Here is a 15586-nt window from a genome sequence, read left to right as displayed (position 1 = left end):
ACCTGCCAGAAACATTTAGAACGTTTCTGTGGAAGTGCTACTTAAAGCAGCACGACTCTCATTTATTGTGAGTGACTTCCAGTGCCTCCTAGGATGTACGTGGCAGAAAGGACTGTCTTCGTAGATCGTCATTTAGAAACAAGTATGTCACATGCATTTACAAGAAATGATTTTGTCGTATCGTTTTAGTGTACTGTGAATATACGAATAAAGATTGTAAAGGAATATTGCAGTTCTTTCCAAACAGTTTTTATGAAAACATTTGTATTTTACTACATGGTTTTTGTTTTATTCCTCAAAGAGAACTCCCCATGGAAATGTTAGTAAATTCACCTCTGTACTTCAGGAACTTGAAAAACTAAATAATGTAAAGGGTCTAATTGTGTTTGCATTCAACACAGTATTGATATAAGTAAAAGAAAAACATTTACATTGCATAATAAATTACTCAGCAGTGCTTTGTGTTTCTATTAACAGAGCTAATCTGTTTCTTCTTAGGAATGATGCAATTTCACAGCAAAAATTTGATGTCATTCTAATGAGTCTGCTTTCAATTGTAGAGTACAATGAGGGCCTAGTAAAGATTAGTAAGAAATCTATTTTATTGTAGATAATAAATCTGCAAAGTAAGCTCTCAGCATAGATTGAAGTTGACCTGGCATGGAGTTGCTTTATGAATAGCCCTTTGAGCAAACTCTACAGTTCTGTATGTGGTTTGAAATCACTGTAAATGTGTAGGCAGGTACATATTACAATTGTCTGTTTTTCTTTTTAGGGCTCATGTAATCAAAGAAGTTTCTTTGTTGTGTGTAACTTTTCAGAACACAACAGGAATTGAAAATGAATCAGGTGAGTTTAAAAATAAGAATTTATACAAATACATTACCTAGATGCTAGACCAGTTCTTGATTTTTGAAGGATCAAAACACACACATTCATTTTCCCCTGATTTTCTTTTCTGTTTCTTCGCACCATTAACTAGCTCATTGCTTTCATAGTGTGCATTTGTTTGTGGAGTGGCCTGTGCTCTGTTTGGGCGTGGCTTGGCCTTTCTGAGGAAGCCTGCTCAGGGGACAGAGTCTTTGAGACCTTAGTTCAGACTTTCTGTTTTTACCTTTCCCCTGCCACGTTGTAGTGTTCATTTTTTGGTTTTGTTTTGAAGCTTATTAAGCTTTCATTCTTAATATTTTTTTTATTTTGTAAATTATCCATTGGTTGAAAAGGGAAGATTGAAATTTATTTTTAGAAGCTGAAACTGATCAAGTGGGAGACTTTATAAGCACTCTGTCCTTGAAAACCCTGTTAATAGAATACAAACAAGAAGTCAGATATTGAAATGTAAGATGTGTTTCTTAGTGGAAGAGGGTGTGGAGCTACCTGGGGATTAAACAATTCTGCTGTGGAGATTTCTGGAGCCTCAGGGCTGTTCTGATAAGTAAAACCAGTTATATGGACTTAATGTATTCTAAACGAGGATTCTTATTTTCTGGTTTATTATCATTTTACTTGTAGTTAACAGAAATTCATGGGTGTTAGAGACACTCTCTTGAGATCTTGATAAACATTTAAAAAATATGAAAGACAAACTTGAAAATGTGAAGTCCAATTAGTAGTGTTGAGCTTAAAACTACCAGACTTGAAAACATTTTGTATCCCTCACTATCTGAGATTTTGGACACCTTTTCATCATTCACAGGTGCTTCTAACTGGAGTCCCACTTTTATTGGGGTGGGCTGCATAAAGTTCAGTCCCGGGTTGCATTGAGAGATGTGACTTTTTTGGAATGGATTCTTTTGATTTTGTTTCATTACTTTTCTTTATCAAAAATATGTTTATTTTAATGCGGAGGACCATACATCATAAAAAATGAATCTGGCGAACACATGGGGCACATGGTTCCTATTATTTTACAACTTGCAGATTTACTGACATGCTTTTGAAGCCAAATTAGTTTTGAAATGGTCAGATGGGGGAGGGGAAAAGAGAACAGTGGATTGCCCTAGTCATTGTTCCTCAAAGTTATGTGCACATATATGTCCTAGATTTCATTTCTCTTTCTCTCCTAAGACTGGTTCTATATGTGAACTTGGTCACCCAAAGGAACTTGCTTTTCTCCTGCCTAGGAACTGTTGTTAGGAGTCTTGATTCTGGATTAGAACGATTGCGAGTGCTTCCATAGTGGAATCCAAATGTTGACATTGCTTTTGTTGTATTGCTAATCAGCAGCCAGTTATTTTCAGGTGGCTACAGCTTTACCGGTAGGCTTACTAACGCATTAATTCTTACACCATATTAGGCTACTAATATTTTCTTTCTAACGTGTCTCGACCTGTTGGACACCTCATACTTTTCACTCTGTGGCTCCCCTTACATCACACGACCTTGTGTGTGGAGAAAGTCCACATGCCATTCAGAAGAGTTGTAGCAATAACCATTTCTTTTTTGGCTCTTTTACAATTTCATTTTGTTTTTGACAAGTTTTCATATCAGATCTGCAGAAGACTGCCTTTGATGCCAAATGCCAAATATCAGGGGAAAAGTGTCCTCTTATGTTTCTAATGGTTAGCACATTTCTGATTTGGATGTAATTTACGTGGTCTGGTAGTAATGAAACTTTCATTTGGAGTATAAAAGTTGTCCACTTTTTATGAGTAAAATTTTCAGCATCTTTAGTTATATTTTCATTATCTGAGGAATATCAGTTGTATGACATTTAGACCTGATTATTATGTCATGGCATAAAATCTCTGAGTGTTTTTCAGCAGTTGTCTCAGTAATTTTGAAAAGTTAAGGATTGTTTCAGGACATTTTATCTTTTTCCCTCTTATATTTATTTTCCCCTTTTCAGCCAGTGAAAATGAGCAATCAGTGCTTGAGAAACTTGGAAGTAACTACACAAAAATTCGGATATTAAAGTCTTAACTTGAATCAGATTGATTTTTGTTTTTTTTTTAGTTTATTTATTTAAGCAATCTCTGTACCCAGCGTGGGGCTCGAACTCGTGACCCTGAGATCAAGAGCTGCATGCTCCACCAACTGAGCCAGGCAGGCGCCCCTGAACCAGATTGACTTTTAATTAAAATCTTAATGGTGATGTTACGCTGAGATTATTCCCTGTAGGTACCAAGCAGCTTTGCTTAGATGAACTTTAGCAGTCAGAGCAATCTCTTATAGTGGGAATGGTCTCAAAGAGAGTAGTACTGTATCATTTATTCATGTGTTTGCTGGTTGAGTTTTAGGGACTGAAGGATCCTCTGAGTGAGCAGACCATACTGTTTGTAAATGAGTCCTTTAGAAGAAACAACAGACTCCAGAGTCTCACGGTATATTAAACACTAACTATTGGAGCAACATTCAGAACTGCTCAGCCTTACCAGTGTGTTCCAAGTCGTTTCTGGTGTGGTAGCTCACCAGGCTCTCTCTCTGACCCTAGCCCAGGGCTGCACAAAGCCTCCGGATCCACATGTTCTTTGTCCTTCTTTCTCTTCCAGTTTGTTCTCCATTCAACACTTAGCCCTTCTCCTCTCTTCCCAACTCGGAACTCCACTCGTGTTGCCCGTGAGCCTTTGTTCCAACTCAGTCCAGGCTGGTTGGCAGACAAGAGGAGAGCCATTCTGCTTCCCGACTTCCTTCTCCCAGTTTCTTTTCTCTCCCGTTTTAAATCACAGGTGTCCTTTACTTCATTAACATTCTACACCCATCCCAATATTTAACTTTTGAGATGTTCCACTATTTTCTTTCTTTTTTCCCCCATAGATTTATCTAGGAGCATCCAAAACTTTAAAAATTACTTTCTCGTTGAATAAAGAGTTTAGAATGCTTTACTTTATAGAATATCAAAGGTGAGCAAAGTTCCATAATGTGAATATGCTTATAGTAGCTTAAAATAGGTATGCTAGAGTTTAATACCACTTGCTGTCTACTGAGTGCTTAACCAACAGGCCAGGCACTCCATTAAATATTGCATATGTACTTTCTCACTAATTGAGTCTTTGCATCCACTCTATGAAGTGTAGGTAGTATAACAATTTTATGGACGAAGGCAGTTAAAGCCCAGAGAGGTGGCCGTGGTTTGCCCATGGCCACTCAAACAGTAAGTGATTGAGCTCTGATTCACACCGTCACTCGTCAAATTCCAAAGCTAAGGTTCTAGGTCACCATTTTATACTGCCGTTATTAGTCAGGATAAGCTCTGTTATGCTGTGCTAACAAAAAGCAGCTCCAAAATCTCAGGGGCTTAATACAACATTTGTTTATTTCTTGTTCTTGCTACACATCCTGTGTGGATCTGCCTTTGTAGTTGCTCAAGAACCAGAGATGATGAAGGCTTTGTCTCAATATACATCACTTCTACTCACATCTGATTAGCCAAAGTTAGTCATATGGCCACATCTGACTTAAAACTCTGGTATTAGGGGCTGGCTGGGGGGCAGTGCAATCCTGCGGGGAAGAGAGGAGAACTGTGGCATCTTGGGTATAGCCTCGGTGATTTGTTTCCCCAGCTTTATTGAGATCTAATTGACACGGGGCATTGTGTAAGTTTTAGCCCTAATGAGGTAATACAGCTGCCTTGATTTCTGATTTATTGAATCACATGTAGGTGGTTTTTTTTTTTTTTTTTTGAATCTTTGCGTAACTCAGGTTGTTACTGACACTTGAAACTTTCTGTCAACAAAGCAGCTTATGAGTGCAGCATTTCTACATCCAGATGAACGATCTGCTATTGCCAGTAGCAAAACAGTTTCAGCAGCTTAGCCTTCCAGACTTTAAATAAAAGTTTTGTACAGTGAAATAACAAAAGAAGCTTTTAATCACTGGGTGCTGCAGATCCAACCCTGAGCACTGGGATAAGCAGTCCCCGGTTCCATTCTCTTCTCTGTTCTGGGTGTTCACTTGCTCCCTCATTCATCCTGCCGTTGATGGACTGGACGGCACCCCTGGGTGTTGTGGGTTCCACAGTGAACTAGATAGGCCAGGGCTCTGCTCTGCTGCTTACCTACTCAGAGAGAGTTGAAAAGCGGAAGACGAGACCATTTTAGATAGCGAAAAGTGCCGTGAGGACGGCGAAACAAGGCGGTGTGATAAAGAGTGATGAATGGAGGCAGCGGAGAGTTTCTTCGGATTACATGGTCAGAGAAGGCTGCTCTGAAGAGGTGACTAACGGTTCAAACAGACTCAAGTGGTAGCCAAGAACCAGGTATGTGAAGATCCAGGGAGAGAAAATTCTAGGTAGAGCGATCAGTAGTGAGTGCAAAGGCTCTGAGGTGGGAATGAGCTTGCTGGTTCAAACACAGAACAGGCCAGGGCCTGGAGCTTGGCAGGCATCAGGGGGGCTCTGAGGCAAGATGGAGTTGGGGAGAGGCTGGGGTCAGATTTATAGAGCCTTAAGGGCCATAGGAAGAAGCTTATGTTTTACTCTAAGTGCAGTGGGAAGCGACTGGACAGTGACGTGATCTGGTTTCCGTTTTTTAGAGTAGCACCTTTATCTTTATTGGGCAAGAGTATAGTAATATGTTTGTTCACTATTGAGATTAATGCCGTAGTTGAAGATAGTTTCTTCAGGCGGACAATTTAAAGGGCCTGCCAGCTTTTTGAAAGAGGGTACTTTTTTGGTGTGTTTTAGAACTCTTTGGCTACTGTTGTTTTCCAGAGACCGTGTAAAGGTTGTTTTGTTTGGTGTCCGCATCTCTTTATTGTTATTGCGGTCGTATTCTTCTGCTCATTCCTTAACCAAACACGATTTAATGCTGTTTCAGTAAACTGAAGCTTGTTTCATCCTCTCTCCCCCTCACTGTTTGCTCCCAGAATAGTAGCTAAGAGTCTTGTTTGCAAGTTTAAACAAAGAAGACTTGTTCATAGAATTTGAAATATTAGCGCTCTAATTCTTGGATGTCTTTTGCTGGTGACAACAATGAACTGTGGTACTTATCATTAGTCTGTTGTAGAATAGCATGTATCTTAGTGTGATATACTATGACACATTCTCGATGTCAAGTCATGTTCATGTTTAGTCTAAACTCTTCTGTCAGACACTGCTGTTGCTCTCCAGTGTTGATGTTTACGTTGATGTTTAAGGGGCGCCTGGGTGGCTCACTCAGTTGAACATCCGACTTTGTCTCAGGTCACGATCTCATGGTTTGTGGTTCGAGCCCCATGTCGGGCTCTGTGCTGACAGCTCAGAGCCTGGAGCCTGCTTCGGATTCTGTGTCTCCCTCTCTCTCTGCCGCTCCTCTGCTCATACTGTCTGTCTCTCTCAAAAATAAATAAACATTAAAATTTAAAATAAAGTTCATGTTTAAGAAACTAGGTGCTTTAATTAAATTGATGAAAACGGGTATGATCATTTATGGTCGTTTTCTGGATAGAGTATGTAAAAAGAGTTTGATACAAATTTATTTTATTAAAAATTTTTTTAAATTTATTTTTGAGAGAGAGAGAGAGACAGGGTATGAGTGGGAGAGGGGCAGAGAGAGAGACAGGCAGACACAGAGTCTGAAGCAGGATCCAGGCTCTGAGCTGTCGGCACAGAGCCCGATGCAGGGCTCTAACCCATGAACTGCGAGATCATGACCTGAGCCGAAGTCGGACGCTTATCCAACTGAGCCACCCAGGTGCCCCTAGTTACTGATACAAATTTAAATGAGATACCAGTAAAACATGCTTATTTTTATATTTTTAAAAATGAAAACATCAGTACATATTGTCTATGTCAGGTCGTACTTGCAGCCTCCTGTAACAGCAGCCAATGCCAATGCCATGCTATATATATAACGCCATGTAGTGGAGTTACCTTCCTGATCCCAGTGGATGTGTATCTAAGAGGTGGGGGCTGGCTAGGGAGCAGAGCAGGCTGGTTCTAGGGCACCTGTGTGCTTGGAGCAGAGCAGATGAAGGAGGAGAGGTGTGGGCTCAGCTCTGTGGTCATTGTAAAGAACAGAGTAGACTTTGCCTAAGGAGATGGGAGACCGTCGGAGGGTTTTGAGCAGAGGAATGCTTGAGTTGGGTATGAAAAAAATTTTGATTAAATAATTTTTTTTACTACGTCATCAGTATTTTTATCTTTGGTTTTCTGGGACCATTACAGTTTCATTTGGACATGATTTAAAGAGGACAGTGTATAATTCATTTACTTATTTTACTTTAAAAGCCCAACATTGAGGTATCATTTGTGTGCATTAAATATACTCATTTGAGAGACGTCTGGGTGGCTCAGTTGGTTAAGCAACTGACTCTTAATGTCAGCTCAGGTCATGATCTCACGGTTTGTGAGTTCAGGCCCCACATTGGGCTCTGCATTGGCAGTGCAGAGCCTGCTTGAGATTCTCTTTCTCTCTCTCTGCTCTTCCCACACACTCTCAAAATAAATCAATAAAGTTTAAAAAAATTTAATTTTCATTTTTTATAATGTTTATTTTTGAGAGAGAGAGGGAGAGAGAGCAAGAGCACAAGTGAACAGGCGTCAACAGGGGAGGGGCAGAGAGAGGGAGACGCAGAATCCGAAGCAGGCTCCAGGCTCTGAGCTGTCAGCACAGAGCCCGACACGGGGCTCGAACTCACGAACCAGGAGATCATGACCTGAGCCAGACTTGGATGCTTAACTGACTGAGCCACCCAGGTGCCCCTAAAATTTTTTTTAAATGTACCTGTTTGAAGTGTGCAAGTCTTAAGATTGCCAGATACCTGCACTCAGTTCTCTCAAGGTACAGAACTCTTCCATTACCCCAAAAATTCTTTCCTGCTGCTCTGCAGTTAGTGTCACTTCCCCACCCACCCAGTCCTTACCCCAGGCAGGCACTGATTGGCTTTCTGTCCCTGTGGATTTTTTCCTGTTCTAGAATTTCACGTGAGTGGAATTGTTAGTACTTGCCCTTTTGTATTTGTCCCCCCTCCTTTTTTTTTTTTTTTTAATGTTTATTTATTTACTTAGAGCACGAGCAAGGGAGGGGCAAAGAGAGAGGGAGAGAGAGAATCCCATATAGGCTCTGCACTGTCAGTACAGGGCCTGAATTGGGGCTCAATCCTATGAACTCTGAGATCATGACCTGAGCTGAAATCAAGAGTTGGACACTCAACCGACTGAGCTACCCAGGCGCCCCTGTGTTTGTCTCCTTTTGATCAGCGTGGTGTTTTTGAGATTCATCCATGTTGTTATAGGTGGTAGTTTATTCCTTTCACAGAGGATGTTTTATGGGGGGCAGCAGACCATGTGACCCTTCAGATACATCTATTCATAGATGTATTTCCAAAGATTTGGTAAAGCCTTGAATGGCTTTCTATCTTTGGTTTTAGGTTATCTTCCCCACTTTTTTCCTAATCCTGGGTATATATGCATAATGAGGTATAAAACATTGAAACCACTTTTGCCGTTGTAGCATATTATTAATATAGAATTAGATTTTTATAAGTAATTATAAATGCAAATTTGATTTTTCAGGCTTTTTATTTTTTTTTTTTAATTTTTTTTTTTTTCAACGTTTATTTATTTTTGGGACAGAGAGAGACAGAGCATGAACGGGGGAGGGGCAGAGAGAGAGGGAGACACAGAATCGGAAACAGACTCCAGGCTCTGAGCCATCAGCCCAGAACCCGACGTGGGGCTCGAACTCACGGACCGCGAGATCGTGACCTGGCTGAAGTCGGACGCTTAACCGACTGCGCCACCCAGGCGCCCCTTTCAGGCTCTTTAAAAAGAGACTTCCAAGTAAGGTGATTCTTATGTGTTATGACTTAAACTTCGATTAATGAATGTATAGTTTAGAAAATTAACATGTTTAATAATGATGGCACTTAAATCTCATTTTGAATCATGTATTCTACTAGATAAATTGGCAGTTTTTATAAGATCTGGGACATTGTCTTTGTGAATGAAAATATTAGATTATTTCTGAAATTTGAAAAAGAATTAGCATCTTGGATGACATTTTTCTTATATAACTGTGGGAGGAACTCTGGCAAGAAGGTTTACATTTTTTGTTATTCTGATATTAATGCTTTGGCAAAGAAAAAGGTTTTGCAGGATTGTTTTGCTCTTCCTCAACTTTGCTGTGTGGTGACTCACTTTCACCCTCAGTCCTTCACAGGACTCCACAGGGAGTGGACTTTCGTCCTTCACAGCCACTCCATCTGTGTGACCTTGGGCAAGTCACTTGACCTCTTGGTATTTGCTTTCCTACCTGTTAAATAGAGATAATAGTGGTGACCACCCCATGTGGTTGTGGTCAAGAGTAAATGAGTTAATAAACGTCAAGGCCAGCGCCTGGCATGTAGGAAACACTGTAGGTATCATCATCACCATTATTTTCAGCTCGTAAGCAAGTGCTGATTCTGCCCTGTAACATACTTTTCTAAGCACTGTTAGTGCTTTAGTTCAGACCAAGTCATTACTTTGGATTTTCACAGAAACCCCCTCATTGAGCACTGCTTGGCTGACGGTCTCTCTCTCTGTGGGACCATTCTCTGTATGTCTTGAGTACTGTATTCATACAACATAAACCTGAGCATATAGGAAATTAGAAAAGCAGGCAATTATCGTGAGTTGTTTGGAATGTCTTCATGGATGAATGGATTTGAACTTGACCTGGAAGGATATAGAAGATATTGACTGGTCAGAAGAATTGAGGGCCAGAAGGATCAGTGGTCTGGGGCCCTGTTGGCTAAAAGCCTGATCTGTGAAAGACGCCAAGGAGTAGGAGGACCTCCAGAGAGTGGTGCCTGTAGGGACTAGGGAGGAACTTTGAGAGTAAAATCGAGATTTTTCTGTGATTTCTTCCAGTAGAATTTTTCTTTTTCTTTTTCTTTTCTTTTCTTTTTTTTTTTTTAAGGCTGTGGCTAGACCAAGCAAACTCCCACCTGACTTGAAAGGCTGTTGCTCCTTGATTTGCTGCCTTGGATGAAGGTGGTTTGAAATTTGGCAGCTCAGTCTCAGCAGTAACAGACTCCCTAGGAGGCAGCAGAACCCTCCTTCAGGGGCATGTCAGGTTGAGAAGAGCTCTTAGGTCTAATTTACTTTGCTTCTCTTCAACCTCGAGAGACTCTACAACCAGTAAAGTAACCACTGGTTTATTTAGAAAGTTAAAAAAAAAAAAAAAGGAATTCTGAACCGGATGCTTTTATAGGATGATTAATCAAGAAGGCAGAGGGTTTAGAGAAGTTGAATAGGGAACAGACTGGAAGCCAGAAGACCTTCTCATCACGTCATGTCACTCCCCTGCCCAAGACCTTCTAGTTGTGTCCCGCTGCTCTCTAAATGAGCTCCAGTCTCTCTCTACCCTGACCTTCAAGGTTCTGCAGGTTCTGGCGGCAGCCGCCTCTGCTTTCTCCCTGGCTCGCTGTGACCTGGCCACGGTGGTCTCATTTTATTCCTGAACGTGCCAAGCCCTTTGTCCCCTTAGTATGTTTCCCTGGAATGCTCGATCCTTAACGAGTGGCCATTCTCATCTTTCAGGTCCAAGTGTCTGTGTGTGATCTTCTCTAAGATGTCCCCCCGCACGCAGCTGCCCTGACGAGGACAGTGCCCCCTCCTTATCTGTTTATCATACTCTTTTTAAAAAAAAAAAATTTTTTTTTAAAGTCTTTATTTATTTTTGAAAGAGAGAGACAGAGTGTGAGCAGGGAAGGAGTAGAGAGAGAGGGAGACACAGAATCCGAAGCAGGCTCCAGGCCCTGAGCTGTCAGCACAGAGCCCAACGCGGGGCTGGAACTTACGAACCGTGAGATCATGACCTGAGCCGAAGTCGGAGCTCAACCGACTGAGCTGCCGAGGTGCCCCATCACACTCTTTATTTCACTGGTCCCAGTGGAATACCCGGTCAGGTGGGCAGAACCCATCTGTCTTCGCCGCTGCTTTCCTCGGTAGCGCAGTGCTGGCACGCGGGGTGCTCGTCTGCCCTTCGCAGGATGAGGGGATTGCTGTGTTATTTCAGGCTGAAGGGTGACTACAGTGGTGGGAAGTGGAGAAGGATCAGATACCACACATACTGCAAGCTCACCAGCAGATTCGACTGTTGACTTCTCCCCCTTCGTGGAACCTTTTCCCCAGCCTTTCTGACATCATGTTCTTGATGCCCCTTCTGCCACGGTGACATCGTGCCTGGTCTTACCTCCCACTCTTAGATAGTGACATCCTGAGGGCTTTGTCCTTGCTTGTCTCTCTTCTCTGATCTCATCCACTCCCCTGGACTCCATGGCCAGTTGAGTCTGTACACCCTCACAGCCATCTCTGTGCACACAGACCTCCTGCACTTGACTGCCAGGTACTTGTTTGTTGACAGCAACCACTGCTCGGGGCTCGGCATCCTGTGCCAGGCGCCGGGTGCAGCGGTGAGTGAAACGGAACCTGCCCCCTGGGTCTGCAGCTTAAACCTGCCTCTGGTGGAGAGGCCATTAAACCAGCCAGCCAGTAAGTGCTTACAAAGTGCAAAGTGCTGGGGGAGGTGGGGAGAGGTGGGGCGTGTGGTAATGGAGCCTTGAGGGAAATCCTGCTTGGTAGGACAGCAGGGACTGGCTTCCTTAGGGCAGGGCAGAGGCCCAGAGCCCTGCAGGCAAAATGACACCCTCCTGCCTTGATAGGTCTTGGCCCAACCAGGCTGGTGCTTAAAGTAAGGGGTAGGAACTCTCTTCTGCTTTTCTATCCGACCCGGGCAGGAGCCCCGAAGGGGCATGGACAATAACTGGTTGCCTTTAATTGCCTTTGAAGCTATTTATCCCAGGTTGTTCTGGTATGCTTTGCTTGTTCTCCGTTAGCGATTCAGAGTGAAACCCTTAAAACGGACCCCCCCCCCTTGCCTGTAGGGAACAGCCCCTCGAGTTGTAGTGGAGAAGTTGGGGAGGTAGGGTGCGAATGTGCGGACCCCATCCTCCTTCCTCCTCTTGGTTTAGTTAGTCTCTCAGAATCTCTCCTGATCTCTACTTCTCAGTCCTGAGATGGGAGGTGCTGGAAGAGCAGAGGTGGTCTCTTTCGTGCAGCAATCATCAGGCTTTTGTTTATGTGCATTAGATCTTTGGATATTTACCATGTGAGAAATTGAAGCAATTTTTTTTTCTTTTTTGTGAAGTAAACTCTGCAGCCACTGTGGGGCTTGAACTCACGACCCCAAGATCAAGAGCCCCAAGCTCTGCCGAATGAGCAAGCTCTACCGAATGCGCCCCTTGAAACAAAAATTCTTTGAACAATGTTGAGGGAGTATAGCTTCACAGGAAGTAGCAGAAATAGTACAGAGCCCTATACTCTTCTTCACTCAGTTTTTCGCGGTGGTAACATCTTACTTTATTACAGTATCAAAACCAGGAACTAGACCTAGTTCAGGAGTTGGTTAGACTACAGTCCTTACTCATAGTTCAGAAATTTTTAAAACATGAGATTAGACAATCACACATCCATTAGCCAGTGGAATGATGACATCATCACTTGTCATAAACCCTGAAAACCTCCCCTCTACATGCCTGAGAATGAAAAAGGCAGGTAACATCCTAGGACTATTGTTGAAATAGCCCTGACCCTGTGGCCCCCCCAAAGGTGGCCCTAAATGACCGTGAGATACCCCACTGGCTTGGTTGGAACGTGCACTCTGGAGTCTGTCTGGACTTTATCTTGGCTCTGCTACTTTATTTTTCTTATTTTTATTTTTTTTTATTTTATTTTTTTTTATATATGAAATTTATTGTCAAATTGGTTTCCATACAACACCCAGTGCTCATCCCAAAAGGTGCCCTCCTCAATACCCATCACCCACCCTCCCCTCCCTCCCACCCCCCTTATTTTTATTTTTTATGTATTTTTAAAAATTTTATTTTAGAGAAAGAGAGTGTAAGAGGGGAGGGGCAGAGGGAGAGAGAGAGAATTAAGCAGGTTCCACACGCAACTCAGAGCCTGATGCAGGGCTCGATCCCTTGACCCTGGGATCATGACCCGACATCAGGAGTCCGACACTCAACCGACTGAGCCACTCAGGTGCCCCTTGGCTCTGCTACTTTAAAACCACGCAGCTTGGGAGAGTTACTTGACAGGGCAGCTCTGTGGCATAGTATTTGAGAACCCAGACCCTGAAGCCTGACTGTCTGGGTTTGAATCCTGCTTCTGCCGCTTACTAGCCATAACTGTGGGCAGGTCTCAGTTTCATCTGTAGAGTGAGGATCATGAAGGTGCCCACAGCCAGAGTGGCGGTGTAAAGATTAAACGAGCTGGTTAAAAGATTAAAAGAGCTTGCAATAGCATCCGAATGGCGTCCTGAACATCCATCGGTGTTAGCTGTGATTATTGCGAGGTAATGCAGGAAAAACATTTAGCGCAGAGCTTGGTCCAGAGGAGGGAGTAAAAGTCATACTCCTGATGCTCCCCCACCATCCAGCATGGGAAGTCATCGTGAGCCAAAGGAAAGGTGTTAGGTATTAGGGGAAGGGAAAAAGCAGTTCTCTGAAAACTTTGTGAGCAGAGGGCCCGGATCAGCTTTGTGGACCATCGTACCTTCACTGCTCAGCGCAGGGCCAGCCTGGAGCGGGCTCTCAGGAAGTGTTTGTTAATGACTGAGTGATGGACTGAGTGAAGGAGAGCTGCTTGTGGCCACGAGTCGGGGAGGGGAAGGAATACTGACTGCCTTCTTTTGAGTTTGAGTTAGGAAGTTGGAGACCTTGATTTAATGAGATCAGTAACAAAGCTTATTAAGTTAACTTAAATTTAACACATTAAATTTAACATACGCTGTTCTAGATCAGTTCACTGATACATGTTTGGAGCCTTTACTTCATCAAGCGGTGAAATAAACGAGCTTTTCTGTTTCCTGTTACGTAATAGGAAAGTAGAGAAGTCCTTGTAACGTCCTCTGTGCTTACCACAGTGATCGGTGTCCAGAAACCCTTGAAACAGGAACGTGCCTTTGTTCTGGGATGGCAAGGATGGGCGGTTGGCCACTCCAGAAGGGGGAGCAAGGGTCCTTCCTGGAGCCTGCAGTTTGGTCTCTGGTTGGTCACCTTCTATTCTTCATATTCTGTGTAGTTCAGCAGGTGATCCATTTCTCCTAAGGTGTTACCCCTACCTACCTCTCTCTCCCGCGTCAGCTCCAGCTGCTTTTCCCTCACCTTCTCTGCTCTGGACTCGCTGGTCTTTTTGCCTGTCTGTTCTGTGATCATATCAAGCTTATTCTTGAGTCAGCAAGGGTCCTTGCTGATTACCTGTCCTGGTGTGTTTGCCCCCCATACTGTCACATGGTGCCCTTCTACTTCTTGAAGCTCTCTGTTTAAAATAGCACCCTACCCATCTCCGTCACTGTGTCCTCCTCTTGTGCCTAATTTTTCTTCAGAGCATCAGAAAGTACCAGGCATTGTATATCCTTGGTTGATTTTGTTGGTCTTCCTCCATAGAGTGACACATTGTTAAGGCAAAGGAGGTGCTTAAAACATTGCCTGGCCCGTAGAAGGGACTCAGAAATTGAGTAGATGCTGCAATTTCTTTTAGAGAAAAATTGACGTGGGAAGTAGTCCCAGGATCAAATGGTGATCTTCAGTGTAGGAACCAACATGACCTTGTTTAGAGTATAATATTACATCTAATACTCTAAGGATGTTCATATATATAAATAGATGTGTATATGTATGTTTGTGTGTGTAAATGAGATCCTAGTTTATATATGGGTGGGGGAGAGAAATTTTCTTTTAAATAGTCTTTTGTTCTAAAGGTTTACTTGTAAATTGCGTGCTAAGAATTGAAAGCATATATCACATTTTCTAAAAAAGAATTCTCATGTTGACCTAGAAATATACCTACCTCACATTCAAGAAATTCAGGCACATGGAAAAAATGCTTTCCCATAGATGACCCAGCTGTTTTATTTATTTCTAGCCCTCCTTTTTCTAAAAAAGTTTTAAGTTGGTTTACAAGAATTATGTATTCATTCAATTATTTAAATGACAACAAACATGTTGTGTCCCCTGCTAAGCATTGGGAACGCAACATCGAATAAGATAGATACCATCTGGGGCGCCTGGGTGGCTCAGTCGGTTGAGCGTCCGACTTCGGCTCAGGTCATGATCTCACGGTCCGTGAGTTCGAGCCCTGCGTCGGGCTCTGTGCTGACAGCTCAGAGCCTGGAGCCTATTTCGGATTCTGTGTCTCCCTGTCTCTCTGACCCTCCCCCATTCATGCTCTGTCTCTGTCTCAAAAATAAATAAATGTTAAAAAAAAAAAAGATACCATCTGTCTTCACTGTAGTTTATCAGAGGAGGTACGTTAAACACATAATTTTACAACTAATTATTTAAAATTGTGATAAGAACTATGAAGGTAAACTAAGGAAGGGAAGAGTCAGTTTCCAGCTGGAGCCATCGCAGCTGGAAAGGTGAGAGCCAGGTCCTGGGGCTGCCAGGGTTGGCTTGGTGTGGTTGGAAGTCTGCAAATTTTAGTTGAGTCTTGTAGTGTGAAGGCTACTAAAATATAAAAAAAAGCTTTCCTCCACTAGGTAAATGAGCCCAAATTTACAAGCAGAGAGGGGTTCACCAAAAGCAGGTAAATAAATGCATAGGAATTTGTCTTTTCTTTTTTCTTGTGGCAGTTCTGCTGAGGTCCTTTCTGTTCACAGGTGTATCAGAAATGTTA

At 42.7% G+C, this 15586-nt stretch overlaps 1 protein-coding gene across 6 annotated transcripts in view; it reads left to right on the top strand.

Annotated features, from left to right (window-relative positions):
- Positions 1-775: 775 nt before the first annotated feature.
- Positions 776-15586, top strand: part of PRDM2 (PR/SET domain 2) — a 109002-nt gene continuing 94191 nt past the window's right edge. For 3 of the 6 annotated variants that reach the window (XM_047082923.1, XM_047082920.1, XM_047082919.1), the window contains exon 1: positions 13858-13956. Coding sequence is in view for 5 of the 6 variants with exons in the window: in XM_047082920.1 (XP_046938876.1) it covers positions 13882-13956 (75 nt within the window). In the remaining variant the exon portion in view is untranslated. Of the gene's footprint in view, positions 850-13843; positions 13957-15586 lie in introns of those variants that run through there. The other 3 variants (XM_047082921.1, XM_047082926.1, XM_047082922.1) reach the window with 3 other exon arrangements.

Source organism: Lynx rufus, unplaced genomic scaffold (genome assembly GCF_022079265.1).
Source record: "Lynx rufus isolate CCGP_SWC_20201006 ecotype Redwood Valley unplaced genomic scaffold, mLynRuf1.p SCAF_2, whole genome shotgun sequence".
In the NCBI taxonomy this organism is placed as follows: domain Eukaryota; kingdom Metazoa; phylum Chordata; class Mammalia; order Carnivora; family Felidae; genus Lynx; species Lynx rufus.
This window is presented reverse-complemented; position numbering and strand designations above follow the sequence as displayed.